At 48.4% G+C, this 23,122-nt stretch overlaps 1 protein-coding gene across 1 annotated transcript; it reads right to left on the bottom strand.

Moving 5' to 3' along the window:
- Nucleotides 1-470: 470 nt before the first annotated feature.
- On the bottom strand, nt 471-22,028 carry SESN2 (sestrin 2). The gene is made up of 10 exons (XM_080658217.1): nt 21,197-22,028; nt 13,137-13,202; nt 8,746-8,943; nt 8,110-8,292; nt 7,787-7,999; nt 6,921-7,071; nt 6,302-6,420; nt 5,834-6,024; nt 2,830-2,974; nt 471-2,247 (listed from the first exon to the last, which is right to left on the bottom strand). The coding sequence occupies exons 1-10, from the start codon at nt 21,305-21,307 to the stop codon at nt 2,161-2,163; spliced, it is 1,464 nt and encodes a 487-aa protein (XP_080514343.1). The 5' UTR covers nt 21,308-22,028; the 3' UTR covers nt 471-2,160.
- Nucleotides 22,029-23,122: the final 1,094 nt, after the last annotated feature.

Here is a 23,122-nt window from a genome sequence, read left to right as displayed (position 1 = left end):
GAGCCTAATAGTGGAAAAAATAGGAAAGTTAAATGCCCAGGCCTTAGGGTCAAGCAGACCCCAGTTGGAATCGGGCTTCACCACTTACTAGCTACATGGTCTCAACAATGTCACTTTACCTCTGTCCCAATTCCCTTGCATATTCAGAGAAATGGCCTCCAAGTACCCAGTTAAGGGCCAGGCTTAGTGAAAAAAAAAAAAAAACAAAAACAAAACAAAACACACACACACACACACACAAAATGCCCATTGTATTTCCATAGTGCCTGGCCTGCTACAAATGGGTGAAAGGACTAGATACCAAAGGTACAGAAGTTTCAATGCCAACCACTCCCAATCCTGCAGTCACTGGGCACAAGTGCCCAGTAGGGTTGGGGATAGCAGGTCAAGTCCATGATGCAATCACAGCTTCCTGCTAAGAGGTGAACCATGACCCTTAGGAAATAGAAAAATAGCCCATTAACAAGCAGTACAAAACAAAACCTCAGTGAACTTTTATTTCTCATTATACAGAACTGGTAGCAAAGCCAAAGACTTCTGCACTTGAACACTGAATACCCCTCCCTATCCACCCACAGAACATTTACAGAGTCATCATGTCCTCTCTAGACTCCAAACCCAGGCTGGGGCCTCTTCCCTCCTGCCCAGCTTCACTGCAGGGAGGGCTTTGAGGTCTGAGGGTGCCAGTCGCTTCCCCATGCCTGCATGGGTATGAAATGTGGCACACTGACCAGGCTCCTTTCCTGCCCCACCCCAGAGAGGAGGGTCAGAAGCAAGCAGCATCTTGGCCCTTGCCTTTCTTCAGTCACCTCCTAACGGGTCAGAGAGGAGGCACATACTGCCGGAAGAAAGGCAAGGGAAGTCATAATTCACAGCTTGTTTGCTATAGAAAGTGCCTGGGGTCAGTCCTTGGCTGCATCCACCTAAAACTGAGGAGAGGGGACAGATTCTGGGTGGTCCTTGGAAGGCAGCCAGGAGACTGACTGCAAGAGTGGGAGTCCCCGGAGGACCTTCAAAATCCTGCACGATTTGCAGTTCACTGCTGGCAGGTTGGCCTGAGAAACCCAGAGTGAAGACTCAGGCATGAAAAGTATCCCCTCCCCTTAGTCTGAAACAGAGAATATCGGGGTCAAGGAGGTTTGGCAACAGAGTCACGGTCACCTGGCCAGTGGCAGGGCCCGAAAAACCCTGGGGTCTCCGAGCTCTCCCACTGCGCCATGTGCCACCTAGAAAGGATCAAGTTTTTGGCAAATATCTGCAGTAGAGCTCAGGAGACAGGAGAGGTGCAAGCTCTGGGGAGAACAGATTGCCCCCGTCCTCCTCCTCACACCTTTAGAGGTGAGGCCCTGAAGAGGTTTGGACTTCATCCATAAAGGACCAACATACAGAGAATTTATAATCTAATACTCCCTACACTTCAAAAGGCAAAGTGACCAACAAAGCTACTCAAATTCTCTAGAGATAATCTACTTTTTTGATGTGCTTGGTCTCTCTCCTGGGGCCTCACACCACCAGGTGTGGGAGAAAAGGGTGGGAGGTCAGAGGAGATCAAAGGAAATGAAATAGGATTGGGGCCATCAGGAAACAAGGGGCCTTCAGGCTGCCCAACTGAACAGGTTTTTGGGGAGCCGGATGCACAGACCAGCTGTGACCCTGACTTTCACATTGATGGGTTAATGGCAGGTGAGAGGTAATGGGATTGGAATGATGGAGGAAAAGGAAAGCTGCTTGGAGTGTCAGTCCCTGGAGGTGTCTGCCCCTCTCCCTCAGGGGCCAGCCGGGGACCTTTCCAGTCCAGGAAGGCCACAGTACTTGTGGTGGGCCCAACCTGGAGGTACATAAATCCGAACTCAGCCCATTTTACTTCCTGTGCCTTCTGCCTCTGGGTTCAGGGGTAGGAAGAGGGCATGGCCCCTGGGGATATGCTAGTCCTCTTCCAGCTCCCAGGGCCAAAGCTGAGATCCCAGAGATCCTGTCCATTCCAGTGAGAAAACATAGGGTGTGGCTTGGGTGCTGCACCTCACACAAAAGCCCACCCCCAGAGTGTGGTGGGTGGGCGTGGGACAGAAAGGGATCGGGTCTGTCTCCAGACAAAAAGTTCTTGCAGAGAGGAGGATGCCTCGAGAGTTAGCTGCTCCGGGCCCAGGTCCTGTGTGAGAGTCAGGTCATGTAGCGGGTGATGGCACGGAGGGCATAGAGCAGGGCGGCTTGCATGCGGGCCTCCAGGAGCAGCAAGTTCACGTGGACCTGGGGCACAGAGGAGGGCTTGTCAGCAAATGATGTCAGTCCTCGCCATCCCATCCCTCCCACATTGCCGCCATCCCTGACCACTCATCTCATCCTTCTATTTCCTAAGGCTCTCAGCGATTTGGGGCAAGGACTGCTCAGGAATTTCAAGCATATTCATCTTTGTTGTGACTAATCTCTTTATCCCCCAAAGCTAAAATAGGAGCTACCACTGAGCACCTGTTTGGGATTGGAGATGTACATTCATTTTCAATCGAAATGCAGGTAGTGTTTATTCCCATTGTCAAAATAAAAAAGCTTGAGGAGGCAGAGTGACTTGCCCAAGGTTATACTTCTACTGAGTGACAGTGTTATGATTTCAACCCAGATCCTGCTGGCTGCCATGGAGGACCCTGCAAAGCACATTCCCATCTTATGGGTGAATCAGTGGAGTCTGAAATCATTTCGTGGAGTACTTAAACCCAGTACAATATACCCAGGTTTCCTACCTGGCAGTACAGACTCAGTCTGGGGTACCTCATTGGGTCGACCCCTTGCCCTCTCCACTGGCCAGGCTTATCCAGTTCCACCCTGCCTCTATACCTTCTCTGAGTGGCGGAAGTGCCTCCAGAAGAGTCTGTACATTCTCCGGGTGGTCTTCTCTGGGTAGCAGGCCACTGTCTTGATATAGACCTTGAGGTTCCGCTCCAGGAGCTGGTTCACCTCCCCGTAGTCATAGTCGTCATACCTAGATGAAAAGGCGCAACAGCATCACTCACCCTCAGCTTCCAGAACTAGCTCCTCTCTTCCAGCCCCACCCTATAAAAGAAGGAACAGAGAGTAGCAAGAAAAGGCAGAAGGGAGGAAGCAACTAGAAGCTTGGTTCCTCTTAGAAAAATAACTGATGTCATATATCACAGACCAAGGAATGAATAGAGAATAAGCATGCTTTATTTGGTATCAACTATGTACCATGTAAACATATACTCAAGGAATCCTTGAAACTATTGTACACTACTGTATACAAAACTATTACATACAATATTCTGTATTCATCAGCCTCGTTTTGTAGATGAAACTGAGATTCAGAGAAGTAAAGTCACTTGTCCTAGGTCACACAGGTGGGAACGGGATTCAAATCCAGCTCTACCTGGCTCCAAGGTCATATTTACTACTTTGCAGTAAAGGCCATGGAAGATGGGACAGGAGGTGAGTGCAAGTATTTACCCTGGAGAAGGAAGGTGGAAAGGGCAAAAGGGAGCTGGTACTCATTTTATAGATGGGCAAACTAAGGCCTGGAGAAGAAAATTAAGTTGTTCAAGTCAAAGAGCAAGTTGGTGAGCAGTCTAGAAGCTTCTTTATCATTCGCCAGTCCTGTAAGCCAGTGAGTCATCTCAAATCAGTGTGGATGGGAAAGATTGGTTAAAAACTGGAAGACAGATTCAGTAGACAAAGGTATCAGAACAAGGATCATGTTGGAGAATGGAGGATCCTGGATCTGAGAGCTGGGCAGGAACTAGCCTGTGCCTATCCATCCTTGGTCTCCTCTGAGTTAGAAACCTGACAATGGCCAGCGGGATGGCAGCCAATTAAGTACAATTCAACCTACCCAGTGAAATATGATTAATAGTTAGGAATACACAGAAATTAACATTTATGCCCTTTTAAAAACTGGGGGATTTTTTTTTTTTTTTGATGCTTGAACTAAACTGTTACATGAGAAAAGTGAGAAAAGAATCATGGTTCACTAAAATATGCTCATGTCTGATTAAGTAAAATAAGTGACACATATAAAATTATATGTATGTTTTGGTTATTTGTGCATGGAAAACAGACAGGAAGGAAATACTGACAAGAAGAAGAAAGGATGGTTTTTATGGATAGTTTTTATTTTCTTCTTTTTGTTATGTTTTCTAAATTTACTAAAAATTAGGCTGCATCTCTTTACAAACATCAAATATATATATATATTTTTAAATGAAATTATAATTTCATCTATACAAAAGCAACTACGTAAGAGAGAAGAAGCAATATAGAAAAATGTCACAGCCCAGCCTGCGTGGATCAGTGATGAGCATCGACCTATGAACCAGGAGGTCACAGTTTGATTCCTGGTCAGTGTGGGGCGTGCAGGAGGCTGCCGATCAATGATTCTCTCTCATCAATGGTATTTCTATCTCTTTCTCTCTCTCTCTGATTATATATATATACTAGAGGCCCAGTGCATGAAATTCGTGCACCTGGAGGGGGGGGGTGTCCCTCAGCCCAGCCTGCACCCTCTCTAATCTGGGACCCCGAGAGAGATGTCCGACTGCCCGTTTAGGCCCGATCCTAAACGGGCAGTCGGACATGCCTCTCACAATCCAGGACTGCTGGCTCCCAACTGCTCGCCTGCCTGCCTTCCTGATTGCCCCTAACCACTTCTGCCTGCCAGCCTGATCACCCCCTAACCACTCCCCTGCCAGCCTGATTGATGCCTAACTGCTCCCCTGTCAGCCTGTTTGCCCCTAACTGCCCTCCCCTGCAGGCCTGGTCACCCCTAACTGCCCTCCCTGCAGGCCTGGTCTCCCCCAACTGCTCTCCCCTGCAGGCCTGGGTCCACCACAACTGCCCTTCCCTGCAGTCCTGGTCGCCCCGAACTTCCCTCCTTTGCCATCCTGGTCATCCCTAACTGCCCTCCCCTGCAGGCTTGATCACCCCCAACTGCCCTCCTTTGCAGGCCTGGTCCCTTCCAACTGCCCTCCCCTGCTGGCCATCTTGTGGCAGCCATCTTGTGTCCATATGGGGGCAGGATCTTTGACCACATGGGGTCAGCCATCTTTTGTGTTGGATTGATGGTCAATTTGCATATTACTTTTATTAGATAGGAGGAGAGAGGCCTGGTGAACGGGTGGGGGCCAGCTGGTTTTCCCTGAAGGGTGTCCCAGATCAGGGTAGGGGTTCCCTTGGGGCATGGGGCAGCCTGGGCAAGGGGCCTGTGGTGGTTTGCAGGCCAGCCCAAGCAGAGGCCCTGGTACCTGGGATTTATTTATCTTCTATAATTGAAACTTTGTAGCCTTGAGTGGAGGCCTAGGCCGGTCAGGGTGTGCGGAAAGCTTGGCTTCCTCCATTGCCGGGGAAACCCAAGCCTCCTGCTAGCTCTGTGGCCACAGCCATCTTGGTTGGGTTAATTTGCATACTCACTCCTGATTGGCTGATGGGCGTGGCTGGTGGGCACATTTATTATCTTTTGTAATCAGCAAAGAAAAAAACTTGCTTTGAGCCGAAACCGGTTTGGCTCAGTGGATAGAGCATCGGCCTGCGGACTGAAGGGTCCCGGGTTCGATTCCGGTCAGGGGCATGTACCTTGGTTGCGGGCACGTCCCCATTGGGAGGTGTGCAGGAGGCAGCTGATCGATGTTTCTCTCTCATCGATGTTTCTAGCTCTCTATCCCTCTCCCTTCCTCTCTGTAAAAAATCAATAAAATGTATTTTAAAAAAAAAAACTTGCTTTGAAAAATAGCATAGGCAGGAAGAAAGGAAAAGAAAAAAACAAAGGAAACCACTGTGAGTGTAAACTGAGGACTTGCAGTGCACACACGTTCTGGATGAGGAGACGTGTGCTTACCTGATGCCGAAGACGCAGTGGATGTAGTTCCAGATGGCCCTGCGTAGCATGGAGGTGTCCACTCCGCTGTGCATGGCCATGGTGTTGTAGGTGAGGCTATAGGCTGCCTGGAACTTCTCATCTAGCAGCTGCCCACCCTCCGGGTAAAGCCTCTGGATCAGGGAGTAGCCATGGTCTTCCCAGGTATAATCCTGAGAAACGTGGGAAGGGGTCAATAAATGGTCCAAGGCTGGCCAGAGAAATCCCATCCTCTGGAGCACACCTCTCCACACCACAAATCTAAGCTACTGCTTAGTCTGGGCTGGAGAAACCAAGAGGCATGCACTTAGGGCACAGATGGGTCCCTTCATGATCCAGGGTCTCCCACTTCCCTCAAGGAATCTTGAGGGAGAGAAGGTACTCCACTCAAATCATCCACTCCTTGATTGTAAATCAGGAGCAATGCCAAGATCAGTGGGGAGAGCCCACCTGGGCACGGAAGGTAGGGGGTGCCTGAGTCCCTCGCCGGGTGAAGTCCTCATATCCAAAAGTGGGGTCTTCTACAAAGCACAGCATGTCTGGGTGTGGAGAGGACTCCAGAATGTCAGCTGAGAATATCAGAAAGAGATCACAGTGAGGCCAAGGTATGGAGCACAGAGATCTTCACTACTGAGTAATCATCAATGTGGGGCCAGGCAACGCAGAGTCTAAGGCCAGAGAAAGCCCCTCCCTACAGTGAGTGGAACCAGGATTCCAATGGGAGGAGGCGAATCAGGCCCAGGGTTGAGGCCCCCAGTAATAACAACAGTCGTAGCAGTAGTAGTTATTTACGGAGCCACGCATCCTGGGCTGGGCTCTGTGTGGAGAGCTTTGCTTTTCTTGTTCCATTTACCCTACACATCAATCCTTTATGTGTGAGGAGACAGGCCCTGAGGCAGGAAGTGACTTATTAGTGGTCACTCTGACAGGAAGCCTAACACAGGCCAGATTCAAACTCAGGTCTGACCCCAAAAAACAAGAGATGCAGTACACAGAGGTGCCTACACCTCAACAGAGATGGCAGAAGAAGGGGGCAGGCCCTGGAACCTGGACACCTATGATCCCGTACCCGAGGGGGTCACCAGCAGGCTCTCCGACTTCTCCAGCTCAAAGCGGCTTTCCATCTCTTCCTGAGATGCTCCCTCATCCCGCAGCAGGCTCTCCTGCAGCTGTCTCATGCGTTCCATCAAAGCCTCCACGTCTCGGGCAGCCTCGAAGCCCTGCAGGGGGACCCAAAGATGACCATCTACTCCTCTCTCGGCCACCCCAAGAAATTCCACACATCTTTCCCACATGCCAGGCCTTTCTGAATGGGCAGTTCATGGTCTATGCTTCCCCAAGTGAAGCTTAAGAAGCTACAGAATCAGCCCTGGCCCAGGTAGCTCATTTGGTTAGAGCATCATCCCGATAACACCAAGGTTCTGGGTCTGACCGCTGGTCAGGGTACATACAAGAATCAACCAATGAATGCATAAATAAGTGAAAAAACAAATACATGTTCCTCTCTCTGTCTGCCTAAAATCAAGCAAGAATTTAAAAAACACAAACTATAGAACAGACATGTCTTCTCTGAGCATCAACTACCCTCACAGGTAAGGGACTTTTAAAATACCTGTAGTTTTGTATGAAAACAAACAAGGCCAACTTACAGAATAAGAAACAAAATCTGTATTTTGAAAGTGGTAAAACCCAGGAGACTTTAAGTCTTGGAGCTACACGTAGAGGGGCCAGTGGCATGGTTATTTCATCTCGTCCTCACAACTCATGATGAAGTAGTGGTCTTTACCCTCATTGTACAGATGAGGAAATGGAACTTCAAAGTCAAGTAACTTCTCTAAGGCTTATCACCGTGAGGCAGTGAAGCAGTGGCTTCTGTCCAGGGGTGACAGGCCATGCCAGCTTCCTCACCCGCCCAAACCCGGGCCAGTGACTTACCCCAGAATTGTTCAGTGAGTCTCTGCTGGGGGGGCTGCTTTGCTCGCTGGGGGGTGAAGGTGCCTGGGGTACCGGGCTGCCCTCCGGGTCCCCCTCAGGGAGGATGCCACAGCCAAACACGAAGGAGGCCAGTGAGTGACAGTGGGTGAGCAGGACCAGGGCCTGGATGAGCTCAGCCAGGGACCAGCTATGCTCACCCGTCTTCAGCAAGGCCTGGAGAGGAAAGAAGGCCAGACTTGCTCAGTGCCTGCCCCTGGGCTAGCTGCCATACCCCAGCCCGGCCCCTGTGCTGCCTTGGGGACCTGCCTCTCTACCCACTGTACCTGGATATGCTCCTTGGTGATGAGCCATGGGCGATGTGCCAGCAACTTGTTGATCTCATTAAGCTTGCGCAACTTCTTAGGGGCCCGGTGGAGGCCAAGCAGCCACTCAGGGTCACCGCCAGTCTGCAGAAACTCGGCCATGTGGGAGCCCACCAGGTAGGAACACTGGTGGCGGGCAGCAGCCTATGGAGGTAAGGGCACATACAGTAGCGTAAGCTTAGGTCATGCTATTCTTTCTGTGCCCTATTCTGGGTGGGTACCCCATGGAAGGTGACATCATAGACCTCATTGTTGCCTGAGAGGCAGGAACTTTAGGTTCTAACCCCAGCTCTTTATCCTCATCTTACAGATGAGGAAATGGAACTTCAAAGTCAAATAGCTTCTCTAAGGCTTACTAAGCCACTGGCTTGTTGTGACCTTGGGCAGGTCGTTTACTCCTTTGTGCTTCAGTTTCCCAAGCTGTGGAGCAGGCACTAAAGATGCCTCTTTTCTAAAATTCTAGTCAAATAAAACCAGGGCTTTCCTCTCCTCCTCCTCATCTATGGAATCAGTTCAGAAAGTCCCAGCAAAGAGATTTGTGGACTGAACCCCCGCCATGTGGCCTCCCCTAGGAGAGTCAGGGTCAGACAGGCTCACCATGATGGCAATGTAGTGGCGCCAGGAGCTGGCCAGGGGCCCATCTGTGTGCAGCAGTAGGTAGTGCAGGCGCCAGAATCTGCTAAGGTAGTCGGGGTGCAGGCCCATCACCACTGCCAGGTTGTCCACACGCCCACAGGACATCAGTGCCTCCAGCCCCAGGTTCTGCTCGAGGCTCTCAGCTCCCTCCTGTAGGACCTGCCAAACAAAGGTGAGGAGAGGATGGGTTCCCCTCCCATCCTTCCCCGCAAAGAGACCAACACATTTATTACAGTGGGATTATAATAGCAAGAAACTGAAAACAACCATGTCCCAAAAGAGAATAAGAGAGTAAAAGATATTTCATTAAGTGATCAAATACTTACCAGATACCTTGTATAACAATAACCAATACTTTTATAATGCTTACAATGTGCCAAGCACGGTTTGAGCACTTTATATGTATTTACTCATTTAATTCTTACAAGTATGAGATAATAATATTCTCCATTTTTAGTTAGAAAAACTCAGGCACAGAGATGAAAATACAGTTTTCTCCGGCCTTCATGGAGCTTCTGTTTTAACAGTGCAAAACCGTACAGCCCTGGAAGTGGGTGCAAAATAGTTCACACTTCCCAATTGCTCTCTCCACGCCAGGGCTGAGTTTAAGCGTCCCCTGAGTTATCTCATTGATTTCCCCATTATATTTTGTCAGGTGAACACTACTTTCCCTCCACTGAGAGATGAGGAAATCAAGGCCCAGAGAGGTTTCATTCCTTGATCAAGGTTACAGATCTAGTAAATGACAAAACCAGGGTTCAAATCCAGATGAACCCCAAAGCCTATTTCTTTTCTTTATTATAAAAGAGGGGTGGTTCTTTCTTTTTTAAAGAATATGTTTATTGATTTCCAAGAAGAATGGAGAGGGAGGGAGGGAGGGAGGGAGAGAGAGAGAGAGAGAGAGAGAGAGAGAGAGAGAGAGAGAGAGAGAGAGAGAAACATCAATAATGAGAATCATTGATCAGCTGCTTCCCAAACGCCCCCTTGCCCCCACTGGGGATTTGAGCCCACAACCCAGGCATGTGCCCTTGACTGGAATTGAACCCAGAACCCCTCAGTCTGCAGGCCAACGCTGTATCCACTGAGCCAAACTTGCTAGGGCAGGAGTGGTTATTTCTAAATGAAAATATAAAATATAGGAACAACACTTGAGCTTCAAATTCTGGGCTGCAGACATGAATAACTAGCTAGTGGTTGTTTATTTTCATTTACAAAGGGTGGAGGGAACTGAAGGCTTAGACATTTGTTAACAGTTCATTAACGAGAGAAACCAAGATGGCGGCATAGGTAAGCACCTAAACTGCTGCCTCGCACAACAATTTCAAAACTACAACTAAAAGACAGAACGGACATCATCCAGAACCACAGGAAGGCTGGCTGAGTGGAAATTCTACAACTAAAAGGAAAGAGAAAAGCACATGGAGAATCAGAGGAGTGGCAAAGGGCTGAGGTATGGAGACACGCAGCGCAGAGAGGAAGGGCGGCTGAGTGCCTGGCTGACTTCCTCGGGTGGGAGGGGGAAGGAAGCTCCTGACTGCACTGAACCCCAGTTCTGGGTGAAACCCCGTGGACCCAGGCTCATACAGGGGGAGCCTGGACTGTCAGGTAGAGAGAAAGGTACACGGAAACTTGGAGACTCAGGGGAGCCGCGGTGGGCAGGGGTCTGGAGGCGTGCGCAAGAGTGCTCACAGAGAAGACTGAATGCGGAGGTTGCTGCAGGCATTCCCTAGCGGAAGGGAGTCGGAAGCTCCTGACTGCACTGAACCCTAGTTCCGACTGCACTGAACCCCAGTTCCGGGTGAGCCCCTAGGGACCCACGCTCTTATGGGGGGAATCTGGACTGTCAGGCAGAAACTCAGGGGAGCCACGGAAGGCAGAGGTCTGGAGGCGCGCGCGCAAGGGCAGGGCTGACGGGAAGCCAAGACTGTCTGCTCTGCCCTGAGACTCCGCCCCATCCAAGCTAAGCACAGAGGCTTTTGCAATTTTGCAAGTCTAATCCTATAAGGCTGTCTCCAGCACCGAACTTCTCCCAGCGTAGACACAGCTGATCCTCACAGCCAAGTGGCCTGGAGGTCAATTCCTCCCAGTGATACCAACAACAATCAAGACTTAACTACAACAAGGCTGTACACACAGTCCACAAAGGGGTGCACCAAGAGTGTCCACCTCAGGTTAACTGGGGAGGCCGACCCACTGGACCATATAGGAAACCTAGCACACAAAGCTACCCTACCAACTCAGGGAAGCAAGGAAAATGCGGAGACAAAGAAACAGATCACAAACGAAAGAAATGGAGGAAAACAAACGACTGGATATAGAATTCAAAACCACAGTTATAAGGCTTTTCAAGAATATCCTAGAAAAGGCCGATAAATTTAGCGAGACCCTTGAAGATATAAAAAAGGACCAACTAGAAATTAAATATACACTGACTGAAATAAAAAATATACAGAGACCCAACAGCAGACTAGAGGACCGCAAGAATCAAGTCAAAGATTTGAAATACAAAGAAGCAAAAAACACTCAACCAGAAAAGCAAAAAGAAAAAAGAATCCAAAAATTTGAAGATAGTGTAAGAAGCCTCTGGGACAACTTCAAGCGTACCAACATCAGAATTATGGGAGTGCCAGAAGAAGAGAGAGAGCAAGATACTGAAAATCTATTTGAAGAAATAATGACTGAAAACTTCCCCACCTGGTGAAAGAAATAGACTTACAAGTCCAGGAAGCGCACAGAACCCCAAACAAAAGGAATCCAAAGAGGACCACACCAACACACATCATAATTAAAATGCCAAGAGCAAAAGACAAAGAGAATCTTAAAAGCAGCAAGAGAAAAGCAGTTAGTTACCTACAAGGGAGCACCCATACGATTGTCAGCTGATTTCTCAACAGAAACTATGCAGGCCAGACGGGAGTGGCAAGAAATTTTCAAAGTGATGAATAGCAAGAACCTACAACCAAGATTACTCTACCCAGCAAAGTTATCATTCAGAATGGAAGGTCAGATAAAGAGCTTCACAGATAAGAAAAAGCTAAAGAATTTCATCACCACCAAACCAGTATTATATGAAATGCTGAAAGGTATTCTTTAAGAAGAGGAAGAAGAAAAAAGTAAAGATAAAAAATATGAACAACAAATACATGTCTATCAACAAGTGAACCTAAAAATCAAGTGAATTAAAAACCTGAGGAACAGAATAAACTGGTGAATATAATAGAATCAGGGGCATAGAAAGGGAGTGGACTGATAATTCTCAGGGGGAAAGGGGTATGGGGGGTGCAGGAAGAGACTGGACAAAAAGCGTTCACCTATGGATGAGGACAGTCGGGGGGAGGTAAGGGCAGAGGGTGGAGGGGAGCTATGGGGGAAAAAGAAACAATTGTAATAATCTGAACAATAAAGATTTATCAAATTAAAAATAATAAAAAATAAAATAAATTATACATAATTTAGAAAACAAAAAAACAAACAAACAAAAAAACAACACACAGTTTATTAACTACTTAGCCTACACGTTTAGGAGAGAAAAGAGGACAAGGAAACACAGTTGTTTCCAAAGAAAAAGAAGAAAACTATTATTTAAAAAATTTTCTGCACATGTGCTTTGAAGGCACCCCCACACACCAACTCTACGCTAGAATGTCAGTTCCATGATGGTAAGGATTTTTGTCTGTCTTACTATCTGTGGTATCCCCAGCATGCAGGACAGTACCTGACCCAGATTAATTATCCAATAGCTATCTGTTAAAAACATGAAAAAAATGAATAGATGATCTGACTCAGTAAATGAAAGAGGTCTCTGTTGTATTAAGTGAGAAAACAGAACAAAACAATAAACTTCCCCAAAAAACATGCTGTAAACTATGACCTTGGTTCTGTATAAAAAAAAACACACAAAAAACCGCCAGAAAACAATGGCAAATGGTTAAGTAACACTGATTACTTCTCAGCGGAGGAGATTCTGAAACATTGGAAAAGTTTTTTATAATGAACATATACTTCTGAAGTATAATAAAACTTTAATATATGCACAGTCAAGAATGAGAAGATAAACACAGATGGTTCTATCTTCTTGAGGAAAAGCAGGCCTTGTTCTAGGAATCAAAAGTTTGTTCATTACTTGCTGTATTATTACCGCTTTATCTCTTTAAGCCTGTTTCTTCCCAGCAAAATGGGGTTAATTTGCTGCTTCCTAGAGCTGTTCTGTAGATTAAATGAGTCAGGAACCTGAAGGGACAGTTTCAAAACGGCTATTTCAAGAGACAGGAAAAGACCCTCCTCACCAACTCAGTGTTCTACATGTCCCTTCTTCCCAGCGACCAACAATTCCTAAGCCCTTCCAAGCTTACCTCCTCCACTGGGATGAAGGCGCTGGGTCCTCGAGGGCCTCCCCGAGCCCACCTCATCCTCTGCTCCTAGAAGGAAACACATCATGGTTAGTTGGAGGTAAAAGAGAGGACTCAAAGGAAAGTGCTCTCTCTAGTTTTCTCTTCCTACCCAAGGGGCTACATTGAACTTTGAAAACCTCCTTTCTGGTGCACCCTGCATAGAGGAGTCATCTGGGAGATATACACCTGTTTGGTGGGTGGAGAGAGAGCAAACAAGAGAGAGAGCTCGCCCCACAGGCTTAGCTCTTCAGAAACTGGGCAGTGACTTGGGAGCCCCAGTACTGGGTAGGGAGGGCCTGGGAAAGGGGAATACACAGCCACCATACTGCGTATCTCCAGGAGACCACCTTCCTGGCAGCCCTGGAGAATCCATACAACAACCCCCTCATTTACATCCTGAAGCCAGGTTACCCTAGATTCCTAAGAGGCAGCTGCAGTCTCTCTCAAATTGTCATTTCTTCATCCCTCCGACCATCACAACCTCATACACCGCTACCATCTCTTGTCGGGACTACCAACCACAGCCTCACCTATGGTCTCCCTGCCCTATCCTACCCATTCCTCTACCAAATTAACAAAAAAAATAATAAATAAAACATGCCCCCTGAGCATCAACTCTAGGAGTAGGAGCAGATTTAGTGAGTATGTGACCTTGGTGGTTTCTAAAGAGGGCAACCTTTCTACAGCTGGAGTAAAGTTTATGTGCAAATCTGATCAACTGGCTTAAAACTCTGCCTCCGACTCCCTTAGCCTTTGAGATAAATTAGAGTGACTCAGGCCCACTGTCCTCCCACTAGTCATTCCTTTTGCAGAGCTAACTTTTACAGTCTTCCAGGGCCTGGGAAACTTCTTTCGGACCCTCATCTGTGATCCCACAATTCCCAGTGCTTTTGCTTCTGAAAACACTGTCTTCTACTTGTCTGAATTAGGTCTCCCTAGTACCAGATCACATTTTGTGGAGAGCGGGGCCAGGTCATTCATACCAGCCTATGAATTAAGAACACAAAGAAAGCACAGAGATTTCAAGAGAATCAGGACAGGGCATACATGGCTGACAGTAGCAGCTCTTTTGACATGCATGTATTGAAGCTTCTTTGGAAACCACCAATGATGTACTCACTAAATCTGCTCCTAGTCCTAGAGGTGAGGTTCACAGAGGATGTTTTACTTATTCATTTGTTTTAATAACTGCAAGGGGGGCTCTCAGCACTGGCCTAGCCTTAGAAAGAGTTTACCCAGCCCTATTTGGTTTAGCTCAGTGGCTAGAGCATTGGCCTGCAGATTCAAGGGTCCCAGGTATGATTCCAGTTAAGGGCATGTACCTTGGTTGCAGGCTCAAACCTTAGCCCTGGTCGGGGTGCGTGTGGGAGGCAACCAATTGATGTGTCTCTCACATCAATAGTGTCTCTCTCTCTCCCTTTCACTCTCTCTAAAAATCAATGGAAAAATATCGAGTGAGGATTAGAGAGAGAGAGAGAGAGGGAGAGAGAGAGAGGGAGAGAGAGAGAGATTACCCGAAGCAGTTATACCTTCACTGGACAGAAATAACTCCCTATCTCATTAAAATCCAGACTTATTACCAATGGACCTACCTGTCCAGGAACTAAATACTATAACTGCACCTTCCTTCTCAGATGGCCAACCCCCCCCACCCCCCCCTGCCGGAGGAAGGCAGAGCTCTGGGGCTCTGAAAGAGGACAAAAGAAAGAACAATGGGACCTGGAAGTCCTCGATGTGAATAATTCTGCCACTAACTTGCTGTGTGCCTCTGAGAAAGTAACCTAAACTCTCTGGGCCTTAAGCTGGGACAAAGAAGATAGTTGGGCTGATTTCTCAGGTCCCACACTTTGAGAAAGGGATTCAACCCACACTTCTGGGAGCTACCAGGCCAGGGAGGTCCAAGTCTACCATAGAAACCAGCAGAAGCCCCAAGCACTCCTGTTTCAGCTTCCCCTCCTCCCTCACCAAAGAGAAAAAGCCTAACAGCTCTGTGTGGGGAGATAAGAATTGCTGACTCCACAAAAAGGGCCTCCCCCTCAGGGGATGTGAGGACAGAGAGAAAACCACAGCCAGGTGGGGTGGGGAAGGGCAGGGTGGAACTGGGGTTTGGGGGTTGGGGGGATAGAGGGCCCACTAGAGTGCTAGCAAGGTACAGGGGACAACCTTGGGAGTCCCATTTCACTCTAAGGTCTGCCCCGTGAGCTGTCAAGGAAAGGAACCTGTGGGTCTTAAGTGATAAGTCTGGATCCAACAACCATTTTCAGCCCTGATGATGAGGATGATGCTAATGGAGTACAGTACAAGATAGGGGCTCTGACAACAACTGCCTAGGCTCAAATGACATCTCCACCATCTGCTACCTACGTGAGCCTCAGTTTCCTCAACAAATAATGGGGCTAATAGTACCTACTTTTACTGGGTAGTCATAAGGATTTAATGAGATAATGCCCTTACCTCAGTACCTCTACCACAGTTAGCACTTAATAGAAATCAGCTATCATTAACCTCTTTGTTTTTTCAAACAATGGCATCTCAACCCAAGCAGTACTTTAGAATCCCTTTGAAAGCTTTTAAAAAATGCCAGTGCGCCCTAGCCGGTTTGGCTCAGTGGATAGAGTATTAGCCGGTGAGCCAAAGGGTCCTGGGTTTTATTCTGGTCAAGGGCACATACCTTGGTTGCAGGCTCCTTTCCTGCCTGGACCCAGGCCCGGGCCTGCCCTGGTCCGGGGCATGCAGGAGGCAACCAATAGATGTGTTTCTCTCACATCAATGTTTCTCTCTGTCTTTTCCTCTCTCTTCCACTCTCTCTAAAAATCAATGGAAAAATATCCTCAGGTGAAGATTAACAACAACAACAACAACAACAACAACAAAATAATATATATATATATATATATATATATATATATATATATATATATATATATGTAAGGCCCGGCCTCCAGCAATTCTAATTTAATTGGGTGGGCACAGCATAGTTTATAGCCAGGGTGTGTAAGGCAGTGGGCTAAGAGCTTTCCAGGTGGAGCCAAAATTAATCTGTGCATTCAACAAATGTTTTTGATGACTACATTTCAGGTAGCAACAGTACAGGAGTAAAAAGACAAAGTCTCAGCCTTCACAGAATTTACAATCTAATAGAAAAAGGCAAATAAACAAATTATGACTAGGATTTCAAATAACAGATTATATGAAGTAAATTAAATAAAGCAATGATGGGGTAGGGGTGGGTGATATGCAATATTGTAGGCCGAGTAGACAGATAAACCATTGAGCCAGGACGAGGTAACTTTTGAGTTGATATCTAAATATCAAATATCTAAATGAATTGATTAGGCAGCAGGCCAGCATTCCACTCAGAACAGAAATTGCAAAGCTTTGAAGGCAAGACCAAGTAGATTCTAACCCGGAGTTCTGATACTAGGAATGCTTCTCTGACCTTGACACCCAGAACTTCAGAGGAAGCAGACAGGGCAGGAGATGCCAAGAGATGATGCCTCCAAATCAGCTCTCCCCTATTCCCTGAGACAGGAAGTCAATAATAATAATGGTAGATAACAGCTGTGGTTACCATTGGCTAAGCAAGTATTTCACATGCACTTTAAGGGAGGAACTACTACGACTAGGGTGCCTGTTTTACAGATGAGGAGTAAGGCTCAGAGAGATAGTCACTTTTAGTCACTCAGCCAAGGAGGTAGCAAAGTTGGGATCCAAACCAGGTTTCTTCAACAGCAGACACTATTCCCATTCTCTAAACTTCTCAAGGTCTCAACAGCCCCAAGGCTTTGCATCTGGGGTTCACCAGGATTGAGGAGCTCTTTCTCCCTGCCTACATCCCCAGAAATCCAGTACCCCCAATCACAGCACCTGTCATACTTCGTCGTTTCTTACCTTGAGGGTGCACACTGGAACTAGTTCCCTGTTCTTAACCCGTGTCTAGCACAGAGCAGTCCAACAGAACTTTCGGCAATGAAGGAATAGTCTATCTGCATGTCACAGGTGGTAGCCCCTAGCCATGGGGGCTGAGCATTTGAAATGTCACTGGTGCAACTAAAACCTGAATTTTAATTTTTAAAACAATTATCAAAATTTAAATAGCCACATGTGGCTAAGGGCCACCATATTAGACAGTGCAGTTTCAGCACACATGATAAAGGCAAGATCCCCCACCCCCAAATTACAGATTAAAGAAAGGAAACCAGAGGGGGCAGGTGACCTACCAAAGTAACACAGCTAGAATGGGCAGAGGGAAGATCACCGGTTACTGTTCCTATGGTTCCAACTGAGGGGGTCCCTCAGGGCAGCAAGAACACTAACCAGTCAGCCCTCTGAGTGGCCACTCAACAGGGAGGGTTTCAGGCAAGTTGTGAAAAGAGGATAACCACCTCAGAGCTCAGTGCCTGGCTCCTAATTTAAGTGCTTGCTAAATGCTAGTTGTTATATTAGCTTAGACACTTGTATACAGTTTCCATCTAATCTTCATCTGTTTTGGTGTGGAGGTGGGGGTCTCTATTTTGCACTTGAGGAAAGATTAAGGTTCCAAAGGTTAAGTACCAGATGACAAGTGGCCAATCTGAGATTTAAACTCAGCTTCTTGGAGTAGCCCCAGCCTTTATTCCTGGTATCCTATCCACAGCCTGCAACCCCCAGGACTCAGCTACAGACACCTTCAAAGTCACTCTGCCAGCTGGGAAAGGGCAGAGACTACCCCACCCTCACCCCTACCTTGTGAGCAGCTGTGGTCTGCTGAACTCAGAGACATGCCTGGGTTTACACCTGAGAGTGATACATAGCCAAGCAGCCTCTGACCAGCCTTGGGGGAGGGGAGTGTGCTGGTGCCTCAAACTTACTATGGGCGGGGACTAGGTTAAGTGTTTTACACATCTGATCTGGCTGATTTCTCCCAACCATGTGGAGGGAAACAGGTCCTATTATCCCTTCTTCAGAGACCACTCATGGAAGCTTTTCTGAGTCCTGTTCCAGACAAGCACAGCTCAGATCGAACTTCAAAGCCTGCACAGTTCACAAGGGTCAGCTAAGCCAAGAGGGGCAAATAGTTACAAGCACTTACTAGGTGCTAAGAACAGTGCTGGGGATGTGGCCTATGGAGTGTTTCTAGCCCAGCAAGGGCAACAGACAAGAAATGGCCGATTATACAACTGTCACACTATAATTGGGATAAAAAGCTCCTACAAAGGAGAAGGGGGACTGGGAGAGTATATGCAGAGGGGCCTTATCTATTGGGGAGGAAAGGCGTCCCTGAGGAAATGATGTTTGAGGAAGTGATTCTTGAGCCTAATAGGGCTCTGAACACATACTACCAATACTAGAGTGAAGTGTCTAACGGCATAAACCCCTTGAAAGGGTGTGTGAAGTGATGGTAGTTGAGAGGACCATACATGTGGGTCTTCCCTTGGACCTTGGGCTACCCGGCTTTGTAAGTTCCGCACCTTGCTGTCTTCTAAGGAATCCACCTAACGCAGACATCTTCCCAAGGTCCTCTTTAAGAGAAAATATGTGGAAAGGGTTCAGATATCACCCACTTTCCCCTCTCAGACCTGTGGCTTCTTCCATCTAAAGGCCACTCCCCCATAGCTTGCCCAGACCACTTCCCAGGCACTGTCCCTAAGAGGCATGGACCAACTCTCACCTCAGGCAGGAGGAACACCCTCAAACACACCCTGTGAGACACTCTGGGGAAAAGAGATATAAATGGATGATGGCCACATTCTAACAAGAGCTAGCATTTTTGACAAGGTGTTCCAGATATTGTGCTTTGGCCTTTGTATTCTCAGTCAATTCTCCCAACAGTCCCTCAGAGATACTATCAAATCTGAAAGGGAGGAAGATGCAGATCTGAGAAGTGATCACTTGGCCAAGTTCCCACAGCAAGTGAGTGGGAGGGCTAGTACATGAACTCAGAGCTCTGCCCAGGTGCTCTTATTTTTATTATTATTAGTTCTAAGCCTCACCTGAGGATATGCTTAGAGAGAGGGAGAGGGAGAGAAAAATGGTTCGGATGCCTTCCATACATGCCCTGAGATTGGACCCGCCACCCAGGTATGTGCTCAACCAACTGAGCCACTCGGACCGGGCTAGGTGCTCTTAATAAATATTACAGCCCTGGCTGGTGTGGCTCAGTAGGTTGAGCATCGTCCTGTGCACTGAAAGGTTGCCGGTTGATTCCCAGTCAAAGCACATACCTGGGTGGCGGGTTTGATCTTGTCAGGGCACATACAGAAGGCAACCATTGATGCTTCTCTCTCTCTCCCTAAAAAATCAATAAAAAAATCTTAAAAAAATATTACACCAGGTTCATTCATAAATAACATTGTTTCATTCAACATTGTTTGCTTATATCAATTAGCCTATGGTAAGGTTAGTTTCCTTATACATCATTTTGCATAAAGTCACAGAACCTATAGACCATGTTAAATGAGGACTTACTGTATTTCCATTTTTTAAAAATATATATTTTTTATTTCAGAGAGGGAGGGAAAGGGAGAGAGAGAGAGACAGAAACATCAATGATGGGAGAGAATAATTGATAGGCTGCCTCCTATATACCCCACACTGGGGATCGAGCCCGCAACCCAGGCATGTGCCATGACCGGGAATCAAACTGGGACCTCCTGGTTCATAGGTCGATGCTCAACTACTGAGCCATGCCAGCCGGGCTTTCCATTTTTTCACAAAGAAGGAAACAGACTCAGAGTGGAGTGACTTGGTCAGTCACACAGCTGAGAATGGGCAGAAGCAGGTTTTATTCCTCCACCTGTGGCTCCTAAACCATGGTGGGGACGGGTAAACAGAGTAACAGAAAATGCAGGACAAACCACTCACTTTTGGAGGCAGGACCTCCCCAGAAACCATGATACTCAGAGAAGCCCAGCCATTTTCCCAGGATCACCATTTAGTACTAGCAAGTGTCTGTCTCCCAACCGCAGTAATACCCTTGTGCCACTCTCCAGGCCAGGAAACTAAAGAAACAAAACTCCCTGTAGTGCCAAGCACATTCGGAAATCCTAGAGACACCCAGGCCAAAAAAATGAGCTACTCTGTGGTGTTAGCGAAGAAAGCGTCTCCATAGTCCCTCCTGGATCTCAATTTTCTCATCCTGTAAAATGGGACTACAGTATAGCTCCTACTAGCATTTTGCTAGTTTAGTCAGGAGGACTCAGAGAAGAGGCAAAACCCTAGCCTGGAATCTAATAGGTACTTTATAAGACCCATTATCGATGGCGGTGGTGATGGTGGGGGCAGGGGAGAAGGGGAGGCGAATTGTCAGATTAGGCCCAGCCTTATTCCTAGCCTCCCTGCAAAGGGAGTCCCTGCGAAACAAACTTTTGAGACCTCAGACCAATTAGTAGGGCACAGCCTAATCCGCGCTTGATTTGGGAGCTATGGCCAGGGTTTTCGCCTTCTCTCCAGAGCTTTGGCCGCCGCTGTCGCCGCGTACCCGGTAGCCGGCCAAGGCCCGGAAGCAACTGCGCCCCCTTCCAAATTGGGGTGCAGGTGGGGCGGGGAACGAGGTCAACCTTCGTTGGCCAGTCCCAGATGCCCCATTCCCCGCGCTGGGGGACTGGAGCGGGAACGCATCCTACCTAGAAAGAGTCGTCTGCCCGCCAGCCCCAGCCCAAGGAAGGGAATCTTCGGTAGGGGGCGGGGAGGAGGAGTGGTCGGGCCGCTGCGGCGGAGATTTGCCCGGACTTGACGACTCCCACGACCAGAGCCCAAACCCCAGGCAACCTCGAGAAGGTTCTCCTTTCATTGGCCAGGAGTCCGAGGGAGCCCAGAAGGGCTCCGCAACCCTGGGGGAAGAGGAGGGGCGAAGAGGGTCGAGGTTGCCAGTTGATGCAACCCCACTCCAGGTTTACGCGCTCCACTCCTCCTTACCGAGCCGGGGGTGGAGGAAATGAGGGGGGAGGGGGGCCTGCGCACCGACTCAGCTCAGGCTAGCCCGAAGCTCGGACAGGGCTCGGGGTTCAAGGGAAAAGTGGCGCGGCTCGGCCGCTGCTTACCTCTCCAGCCCCCGGGCTGCTGCTGCTGCCGCCGCCGCCGCCGCCGCCGCCCCGGGAGAACGGCAGGTAGCCTTTCAGCTCCGTGCGGCATTCAGAGTCCGCAACGATCATGGTGTGCGCCAGGACCCAGGCGCGGCTGGCCGCCGACCCGGGCACCGGAGGGGTTTGTGGCCGGACACACTCAGGAAGCCGGGACCGGGGGCCGCAGGGGAGGTTCTAGAACCCGGGGTGTCTCTCAGGGCTCCAGAACGCTCCCAGAGTCCAGGAACGGCCGCTGCCTCGCTGGACTCTCCTCGCGTCCGGCTCCTGGAGCGGCGAATGGACTCGGAAGCCTGGGATTGGCCGCGGCGCGCGGGTTTTCACGGCCTGGGGTGCCTCTGAAGTCCGCAGTGGCAAGGGCTGCTGGCGGACACGGCGCTGCTCGGCATCCCCGCCGCGGAACTGCCAGCTTTCGCAGGGCTCTGACACCAGCAGCGCCTCTAGCCCGCTGCGGTCCCTGGGGGAGGGCGGGACACAAAAGCCCCAAGCAGCAGCCAATCAGATGCCTGTTTCCTAGGGAGGCGGGGCGACACCCTCCTCAGGAGCCGACTGCTCAGCCAATCCACGCCGAGAAGCGCCCAGGAACTCTGGGAGCTGTAGTCAGCCCCGCACGAATGCTGCAAACTTTTGCAAAAGGATTTAGTCAGATTGTTGACAATACCGGACGAGAGTGACAGCCCGGAGAGTCATTACAGCTGCGTGATGAAACGGGACTTCACCGGGCTGGGCCGTAGAGCCAGGTGCGAAATCCCTCCCAAGTACGTTCTTTAGCTTTTCAGTTCCTGGAGGGACTGGTTTAGGGTTCGGAGAGGTGGTGCTAATTATAGAGCCAGATCTGGGCACACCCCTGTTCTCCTGGTCTCCGGGGAGGGCTCCGCCCTTAAAATGTATCAGACACAGAGAATCCACCTTATTTGTAGAGTCCCTGGGAAAGCCTTTATTCTTTGAAATGTCCTTGGCAACCCCCAGTCTAACTTCAGTCCCTATTGCTGCAGGTGTCCCCTTACTTCTCCTTTGAGTCTCGGGTCCTTTTTCCATCCCTGCCACCCGTTTCTAGTAACTTTGTGATAAGGCGGTCCACTGGATCTTTTCTCACCTCTCTAGTCACTTCTTCTCTGGCTCCTCTTTATCCTGCCACCCCTGGAACATGGATTTTTCCCTAGTTTGTTTTTATCCCTCATCTATCCAGACATAGTCTCGGTCCTTGATCTCATTCCTTTCCTGGCCTTCAACTCTCCCTTTGGGAGAAAGTCTCTTCCACCAGCCCCTCAGCACCTGTGAGCTGATTTAATCTTCAGTCTCCTTCCCACAGATTCTCTTCCTTCACAGTTTTTCTTCAGAGCTCCACTTTTTTATTTCAATTTTAAAGCCATTGTTAACTCTGAATAGAGAATCATGGCTGGAGCAAGTGGACTAAATGACCTACAAGGTCCCCTCTGAAACTTCTGAGTCTAGGCTTATGATTCCAAAGATGACCCTTATGGCTTGGTCTCCTGCCTCCAACTTCTTGGGAGAAGGAAATTAATCTCACCCTCTGCTGAGCTCCCAAGGCACTTGATTTGGATCTCCTTTATAAGACCTATCACTTTCTACCTTGTATTATAATTTTATGTGTGCACGTCTTTTTTTTTAATGTTTTTTTTTTTTATTCCTCAATTGCTTCTATTTTCTCTGAACAAGTTCTCCCCTCACCCTTCTCTCTCTCTCATTTGGACACATATTAGAAACTTAATGCAAATGTCTTTTTTTATTATTATTGATTTTTTACAGAGAGGAAGGGAGAGGGATAGAGAGTTAGAAACATCAATGAGAGAGAAACACCGATCAGCTGCCTCCTGCACACCCCCTACTGGGGATATGCCCGCAACCAAGGTACATGCCCTTGAC

Source organism: Plecotus auritus, assembly GCF_963455305.1.
Source record: "Plecotus auritus genome assembly, chromosome: 2".
Classification (NCBI taxonomy): domain Eukaryota; kingdom Metazoa; phylum Chordata; class Mammalia; order Chiroptera; family Vespertilionidae; genus Plecotus; species Plecotus auritus.
The sequence above is the reverse complement of the archived record's forward strand: the minus strand, read 5'-3'. Positions and strand labels throughout refer to the sequence as shown.